Source organism: Aegilops tauschii, chromosome 6, assembly GCF_002575655.3.
Source record: "Aegilops tauschii subsp. strangulata cultivar AL8/78 chromosome 6, Aet v6.0, whole genome shotgun sequence".
In the NCBI taxonomy this organism is placed as follows: domain Eukaryota; kingdom Viridiplantae; phylum Streptophyta; class Magnoliopsida; order Poales; family Poaceae; genus Aegilops; species Aegilops tauschii.
The window spans coordinates 485,510,770-485,519,523 of NC_053040.3; the positions used below are offsets into that span (position 1 = coordinate 485,510,770).

The window sequence follows — 8,754 nt, forward strand, 5'->3', positions numbered from 1 at the left end:
GGTGGAGACTTGATGAGGTTATTGAACCGTCACTTCAACTAGTGTGTAGCAGGGCACAGGAAGTTGTTCCTGTGGCACCTATACCAATTGAAGTGGAAGCTTATGATAGTGATCATGAAACTTCGGATCAAGTCACTACCAAACCTCATAGGACGACAAGGATGCGTACTACTTCAGAGTGGTACGTAATCATGTCTTAGAAGTCATGTTGCTAAACAACAATGAACCTACGAGCTATGGAGAAGCGATGGTGGGCCCGGATTCCGACGAATGGCTTGAGGCCATAAAATCCGAGAGGATCCATGTATGAAAACAAAGTATAGACTTTGAAAAGAACTACTTGATGGTCGTAAGGCTGTTGGGTACAGATGGATTTTAAAGGGAAGACAGACAATGATGGTAAGTGTCACCATTAAGAAAGCTCGACTTGTCGTCAAGATGTTTTCCGGCAAGTTCAAGGAGTTGACTGCGATGAGACTTTCTCACTCGTAGCGATGCTAAGAGTCTGTTGGAATTATATTAGCAGTTACTGCATTATTTATGAAATCTTGCAGATAGGATGTCAAAACATTGTTTCCTCGACGATTTTCTTGAGGAAAGGTTGTATGTGATACAACCAGAAGATTTTGTCAATCTTGAAAGATGCTAACAAGTATGCAAAGCTCCAGCAATCCTTCTAAGGACTGGAGTAAGCATCTCGGAGTTGGAATGTATGCTTTGATGAGATGATCAAAGATTTTGGGTTTATACAAAGTTTAAGAGAAATTTGTATTTCCAAAGAAGTGAGTGGGAGCACTATAGAATTTTTGATGAGTATATGTTAACATATTGTTGATCAGAAATGATGTAGAATTTCTGGAAAGCATCCAGGGTTATTTGAAAAGTGTTTTTAATGGAAAACCTGGATTAAACTACTTGAACATTGAGCATCAAGATCTATAAGGATAGATCAAAAACGCTTAATAGTACTTTCAAATGAATACATACCGTGACAAGATTTTGAAGGAGTTCAAAATAGATCAGCAAAGAAGGAGTTCTTGGCTGTGTTACAAGGTGTGAGTATTGAGTAAGACTCAAGACCTGACCATGGCAGAAGAGAGAGAAAGGACGAAGGTCATCCGCTATGCTTTAGACGTAGGCTCTACAGTATGCTATGCTGTGTACCGCACCTGAAGTGTGCCTTGCCATGAGTTAGTCAAGGGGTACAATAGTGATCCGGGAATGGATCACATGACAGCGGTCGAACTTATCCTTAGTATCTAGTGGACTAAGGAATTTTCTCGATTATGGAGGTGGTAAAAGAGTTCGTCGTAAAGGGTTACGTCGATGCAAACTTTGACACTAATCCGGATGACTCTGAGTAGTAAACCGGATTCGTATAGTAGCAGTTATTTGGAATAGCTCCAAGTAGCGCGTGGTAGGTACATCTACAAGATGACATAGAGATTTGTAAAGCACACACGGATCTGGAAGGTTCAGACCCGTTGACTAAAAACCTCTCTCACAAGCGAGATATGAACAAACCCCTTGGGTGTTGGATTCATTACAATCACATGGTGATGTGAACTAGATTATTGACTCTAGTAAACTCTTGGGTATTAATCACATGGCGATGTGAACTAGATTATTGACTCTAGTGCAAGTGGGAGACTGTTGGAAATATGCCCTCGAGGCAATAATAAAATGGTTATTATTACATTTCCTTGTTCATGATAATTGTCTATTGTTCATGCTATAATTGTATTAACCGGAAACCGTAATACATGTGTGAATACATAGACCACAACATGTCCCTAGTAAGCCTCTAGTTGACTAGCTCGTTGATCAATAGATGGTTATGGTTTCCTGACCATGGACATTGGATGTCATTGATAACGGGATCACATCATTAGGAGAATGATGTGATGGACAAGACCCAATCCTAAGCATAGCATAAGATCGTGTAGTTCGTTTGCTAAGAGCTTTTCTTAATGTCAAGTATCGTTTCCTTAGACCATGAGATTGTGCAACTCCCGGATACCGTAGGAATGCTTTGGGTGTACCAAACGTCACAACGTAACTGGGTGACTATAAAGGTGCACTACAGGTATCTCCGAAAGTGTCTGTTGGGTTGGCACGAATCGAGACTGGGATTTGTCACTCCGTATGACGGAGAGGTATCTCTGGGCCCACTCGGTAATGCATCATCATAATGAGCTCAATGTGACTAAGGAGTTAGTCACGGGATCATGCGTTACGGAACGAGTAAAGAGACTTGCCGGTAACGAGATTGAACAAGGTATTGGGATACCGACGATCGAATCTCGGGCAAGTAACATACCGATAGACAAAGGGAATTGTATACGGGATTGATTGAATCCCCGACATCGTGGTTCATCCGATGAGATCATCGTGGAACATGTGGGAGCCAATATGGGTATCCAGATCCCGCTATTGGTTATTGGCCGGAGAGGTGTCTCGGTCATGTCTACATGTCTCCCGAACCCGTAGGGTCTACACACTTAAGGTTCGGTGACGCTAGGGTTATAGAGATATTAGTATGCGGTAACCCGAAAGTTGTTCGGAGTCCCGGATGAGATCCCGGACGTCACGAGGAGTTCCGGAATGGTCCGGAGGTAAAGATTTATATATGGGAAGTCTTGTTTTGGTCGCCGGAAAAGTTTCGCGCATTATCGGTATTGTACCGGGAGTGCCGAAAGGGGTCCGGGGGTCCACCAAGGGGGTCCACCTGCCCCGGGGGGCCACATGGGCTGTAGGGGTGTGCGCCTTGGCCTATATGGGCCAAGGGCACCAGCCCCAAGAGGCCCATGCGCCAAGAGATAAGGGAAAGGGGGAGTCCTAAAGGGGGAAGGCACCTCCTAGGTGCCTTGGGGAGGATGGACTCCTCCCTGGCCGCACCCTTCCTTGGAGGAAGGGCCAAGGCTGCCCCCCTCTCCCTTGGCCCTATATATAGTGGGGGGAGGGAGGGCAGCCACACCTAAGCCCTGGCGACTCCCTCTCCCTCCCGTGACACATCTCCCTCCTCCCGCAGCACTTGGCGAAGCCCTGTTGGAATCCCGCTACTTCCACCACCACGCCGTCGTGCTGCTGGATCTCCATCAACCTCTCCTTCCCCCTTGCTGGATCAAGAAGGAGGAGACGTCGCTGCTCCGTACGTGTGTTGAACGCGGAGGTGCCGTCCGTTCGGCGCTAGGATCATCGGTGATTTGGATCACGACGAGTACGACTCCATCAACCCCGTTCTCTTGAACGCTTCCGCTTGCGATCTTCAAGGGTATGAAGATGCACTCCCTCTCTCTCGTTGCTAGCATCTCCTAGATTGATCTTGGTGACACGTAGAAAATTTTGAATTATTGCTACGTTACCCAACAGGGGCGGCATCGGCATCCACCGTATCCTCCCTCCCCGGCCAGATCCAGCCTCCACCTCCTCTCCCCACCGTCACCGGAGGCTCGTCTGTGGAGTGGGGCGGTCCTGGTAACAAGCAGCCACTGACTTGGCACAAGGTCGGTGTTAAGAACCAGCTCGCAGCAACAATAATGCACCTTTGCAACATCAAGGAGTCGAGCCTAACAAAAACTGATGGCGGTTAATCAGCAGCATTCGTTCATCTGGTTTTCTTTCTTCTTCTCGCCATTTCTGATGGCTGTTTTATTCCAAAAAAAATCTAATGGCGGTTCATTGTGGTGATGGTCTGTTGGGCCTTGTTCAACGCGCCGGCGGGGGCGACCCGGTCGCGCTGGACATGGGGAGCATGGGGAAAGGGCAGATGTGGGTGAACGGACACCACATCGGCCGGTACTGGTCGTACAAGGCCCCCTCCGGCGGCTGCGGCCGATCCAGTTACGTGGGGACAAGTGCCGCTCCAACTGCAGCCAACTCTCCCAGAGATGCTATAATTCGAAGGAAGTTTTCTGGGTATTTATGAGCTAGGGGCGTACCCCCTACGACGCTTGGGGTGGGGCGTGTGGCTCTGTGGGCCTCCTCGCTCCGTCTTTTGGCGCAGACCAAAGAATTCCCCATGTTTTCGAGATTTTTTGACTTTTGGAAACTATATAACTTTCCTAAATCAAAGACAAGAAAACATCAACTAGCTCTTTGGTGTTGCGTTTATATGTTATTCCAAACAGATGGTAACACAATGTATATTCAATAAAATTATGTCATGATAACTTAAAAATTTGTAGATATATATTAGGACGTACTTCAGTTTGCTAGTTACAGAAAACTAGTTAAATAAAATAGGATATCAGTTTTTTGAGAGAATTAAGATGTATTATTGCCAAAACAAATGTTCACCAATTTTTAAAGGTTAGTGAACATTAAAATATGTTGACAAATTTTTAAAATATTCATGATAGAATAAAAGTATGCATGTTTTTAAGTATTCACTAACTTCAAAAAGTATCATAGATTAAAAATAGATAAATTTGAAAAATGGAAAAAATGAAGGGGCAATTTAGGAAATTATAGAATAAAACTAATAAAAACAAAAAATCTAAAGAGAATGGTGAAAACCGGTAGAGAAGACCCAAAGATGATAAAAGAATGAAAACAAGATCGTGCCAAGGTAGTGACTAAGGGCTCCTTTGATTCAAAGGATTTCCATAGGAATTTGGGAGGATTAGAATCCTTTGTAATTTTTCCTATGTTGGTTGTTTGATTCATAGGATTGAATCCTATAGATTGTTTTCTAAGGATTTCTTTGTACTACTTACCATAGGATTTATTGCGTTCACTCAAATCTCTTTGAAAGAACCCTTTAATTTTCGTATGATGCAATCAACAAACACAAAATTCTGTAGGACTGAGGTGAGCATGACATTCTAATCCTATGTTTTTTTATTCCGTGTTTTGAGAATGCTACTAATCAAAGAGGCCGTACAAACCGCTCGTTGGCTTGGGCTACCCAAGTCGGGCCGGCCCATGTGCGCGCGCTCAGGCGCGTCGTAGCGTCAACCCTTTGCTACAGGCGACCAATAGCGAAACTCCGCTCCTCTCTCCCATAACCCTATTCTCCGCAGCCGGCGCAGGATACCTACCTACCTCTCCTCCTCCCCGTCGCTCCAGCAACGGCGGCCGCCGCCGCCGCCGTCGCCGCCGTATCCTCCCTCCCCGCCCAGATCCAGCTGCCACCTCCCCTCCCCACCCTCGCCCCACGGGATCCAGGCCCAACCCCTCGCCTCCCCGCTCCTCCGCCCATTCGAATCCGGATCTAGACTCACACTCCACTTCCGCCGGAGCGCGCTCGCGGCGACGGACACCGGCGATGGAGGAGTATCTAGCTGCTTACACGGTAATGCCCCGCCAAAACCCACCATACATGTTCCGCCGCGCAGGGTTTATGCGTGACAAATCGCTTCGTTTCAGGCGAAAGAAGATCCCGCAACTCCGGCGCAGCCGGCTGTTCAGACGGCCAGTGCGCTGCCGGCGCGGGCAGCAGGTGGCCACGCGCAGCAGGTGCCAGCAGCCGCTGCTGCTCCTCCGACCAGTTCCAGAGTGGTAAGATTACTGGAGCCCTTTGTTGAGGAGAGACTTGGCATTATGCGTGGTGTGTAGATTTGAGTGAAAGTGTGCTCTTTGGAACTGTTGCAGGTTGCGAAGTCCCCCGGGAGCTCCTCGAACAAGAGAGTGATATACATTGTGGCTGGGGATGATGGCTCCCATGTGCCGATCCTGCGCAAAGTGCAGGTGTATGGAGAAGAGGTACTTGAACACATCTTTTATCCCCTCATCTGTGCATCTATCAGTAGATAACATAGAAGAAAACAGGCAGACACATTGAATTACTGCGTCTCACACATATCTGTATCACAGGGTAGTAAGGGATATGAGAAGACACCAGCACCTGCGTGCAACGTCGTTAAGGTACCTGGAGTCACTGCTTTGCCTTCCCTTCTTAGAAATTACTTAATGCCTGGTGTTAACTTGGATTGAAATGACAGCAAGCACGTCTGGATGCTGGCAAACAACCGGTGAGACGACCAAGGATACAACTGCTCAGCAACAACCGTGAGGTATGGAAGCCAAACAAAATATAGCAAGTACTGGTATTTTGGACATTTCAATATACTCAGGGAATAATATAAACTATGCGCTTGCCTGCAGGAACGATCAGCAGAGCTCATGGATGACAATGCAGAAGCGGCAATTGCATTGCAAGTTAAACTGGAGAGAAGCGCCAGCTATGTGGACCGTTCACTGCAGCTGCAGACTACTGAAGAACATGATGTTATGGAAATCGATGACATTTCTAGCGACGATACAGGCAGTGAAAGTGATTCAGACAGCAGCTCTGGGAGTGAGTCAGAAAAGGAGGAAGGGAGGTTCTTCTATCCTGCCCCTGAGGCACTGGGCACTGTTAAAGCACCGCAAGTTGGAATGAAATTCCCAACCCTCGAAGATGCACACGAGTACTACAACACATATGCTCTCCAGACTGGTTTCGTGGTGGTCAGGGGAAGAAACTACAAGAGACAGAGGTTTCAGCTAGACTGCAACAGGAATCGCAAGGTAAAGCTAGTTGAGGACCTGAACCTGAAGAGGAAGAGGAAGAAGAATGTCATAGAGAAGACAAATTGCCAGGCAAAGATCATCGTGAAGCTTATCAAGGGAGAGTGGGTGATCGCAGCAGTTCAGAATGAACATAACCATCCGTTATCTCCGAGCCGTTCGTTCACAAGATTCTTAACGAGCCAAAAACACATGTCACCTGAAGAGAGGTCATTCTCAAGAGTTCTTCAGCAAAGCAGGGTGCCTCCCGGAGAAATTCTCAAGATTTTAAGAAGAATGAGTGCCTTTTTTCGGGAATTGCCATCAAAGGAAAAACAGGCACTGATCTTGCAGTCTGCCGAACAATGGAGGAAAGCAAACTTAGATGTTGAAAAAACACTGAACCACTTCGAGGAACTGCAGCTCCAGGACCCATGTTTTTTCTATACCGTGCAAAAGGATGAAGACGGCATGCTTAGGAGCATTTTCTGGACTGATGCAAGGTCGAGGATGGATTATGAAATCTTTGGTGATTTCGTATCGTTTGATACCACCTTCAGCACAAATAGACACAACATGCCTTTTGTTCCTATCACTGGGATGAATAACCGTGGGAGAACAATCGTGTTAGGATGTGCCTTGCTGCAAGATCGGAAAGCTGAAACCTACAAATGGATGCTCCAGACGTTTCTGCAAGAGATGGGAGGAGGTCAAATGCCAAAATCAGTCATAACAAGCCAGGACGAAGCCATGTCGAAAGCAATAGCCGAGGTCATGCCACAAGCAAGGCACAGGTTCTGCAGATGGAATGGTAAAGCCCAGGAAAAGATGGCAGCCTTTGTGGCAGCAAGAGGCAACATGAAAGCAGAGCTGGACATCTTAGTTGACAATTCGCTGACAGAGACGGAGTTCGAACAAGGATGGAGTGCACTCATTCAGAGACATGATGCAAGTGAAAACGAGTACCTACAGTTGCTGTGGGAGATGAGGAAAATCTGGGCTCCTGTTTATTTCATGCAAGATTTCTTCCCTTTTGTCGTTTCAGCCAGAGGCAGCCAGGGGGCATTCTCACTGTTCAAAGAGAACGTGCTTCCCAAGGACAAGATAGAGAATCTGATTGAAAAGTACGAGGAGATGCAAGATAAGATCAAAAAAACGGACGAGGAAGATGCACTGGAAGCGGCAACCGAGCCTTCGTGTTTCTCACTGCAGCCAATAGAAAGGCACGCATCACGTGTCTACACAAGGCAGATCTTCCTGAAGGTCCAGAAGGAGCTGCTCCACTCCACAGCGTTCAAGGTGCAGGAGATTGAAAGGGGCGCCCTGTACAGGCTGGACAAGGCCTCCAACTACGAGAACCCGGAGTACGACCGAGACTCCTTCGAGGTGTCGGTCGAGTCCGGCGTCACCGACACATACACGTGCCAGTGCGCCAAGTTCGCCAGGGACGGGATCCTCTGCTGCCACGTGTTCAGGCTCTTCACGCAGTTTGGCATCGACGAGATACCCGAGAAATACATCGTGGCCCGGTGGACCGACGGTTTCAGGGAGGAGCAGCTGGAGCGTCGTGAGGAGGGGCGGTTGGTGGCGGCGGCGCGGCGCGAGGAGGATGCGGCGAGGTACGCGGCGCTGATGAGCAAGGCGGCCGGGATCGGGAGGGAGATCTGCGGCGACGGGGCCAAGTGCGACGCGTTCATGCTGGAGCTGGACAGGATCCGGGAGAAAATGGCGACGATGGTGATGGCGAACGATCACGTTTAGACGGTAAGTGCTGAGCTTTGGGCTACAGTGGACATGTTCAGCAGCAGAAGCCTCTTAGGCACTCGGGTTGGGGAGTTGTTGATCTTGCTCGTGTGCACAATGTAGAGTACTAGCTGGTAAGGCTTGTTTTTCCTGTGTAACTTGAGAGACGAGTGCTACGTTAGTCTATTGTTGCGTTCATGATTCATGCATTGTTAACTGTCAAGGATTTGCCGTCGTGATTCTGTTATGTTAGTACCTGCACGCAGTTCATGGGATGTATCCTGGTTGTGCTAAAATGTATCCATGCATTAACTTGTTACGGATTCGCCGTCGTGATTCTGTTATGTTGGTACCTGAGCATGCAGTTCATGTGGTGTATTCTTGTTGTGCTAAACATGCTGCCTGAAACTGTTGGGTAAAACCAAGTGCATCTTATTTTACCTGCCGTGTGTTTGAATTGCACTCTGATGTTGACGGGCAGATGTTTGCAGTCGCGTGCTTGTCGTAGATTGCGCTCTG

At 47.7% G+C, this 8,754-nt stretch overlaps 1 protein-coding gene across 1 annotated transcript; it reads left to right on the top strand.

The window, feature by feature from the left end:
- The first annotated feature begins 4,918 nt into the window (after positions 1-4,918).
- On the top strand, positions 4,919-8,554 carry LOC109732089 (protein FAR1-RELATED SEQUENCE 5). Its single transcript, XM_020291281.4, has 6 exons — positions 4,919-5,296; positions 5,371-5,502; positions 5,596-5,706; positions 5,818-5,868; positions 5,946-6,017; positions 6,109-8,554. The coding sequence occupies exons 1-6, from the start codon at positions 5,270-5,272 to the stop codon at positions 8,251-8,253; spliced, it is 2,538 nt and encodes an 845-aa protein (XP_020146870.1). The 5' UTR covers positions 4,919-5,269; the 3' UTR covers positions 8,254-8,554.
- The last annotated feature ends 200 nt before the right edge of the window (positions 8,555-8,754 follow it).

What these genes read in the sequence shown, in the direction of transcription:
- LOC109732089 (XM_020291281.4), top strand. Translation starts at nt 5,270, where the DNA reads ATGGAGGAGTATCTAGCTGCTTACACG. An exon ending in CTGCGTGCAACGTCGTTAAG is followed by an intron (nt 5,869 to 5,945) that starts GTACCTGGAGTC and finishes TTGAAATGACAG; the next exon opens with CAAGCACGTCTGGATGCTGG. An exon ending in TGCTCAGCAACAACCGTGAG is followed by an intron (nt 6,018 to 6,108) that starts GTATGGAAGCCA and finishes GCTTGCCTGCAG; the next exon opens with GAACGATCAGCAGAGCTCAT.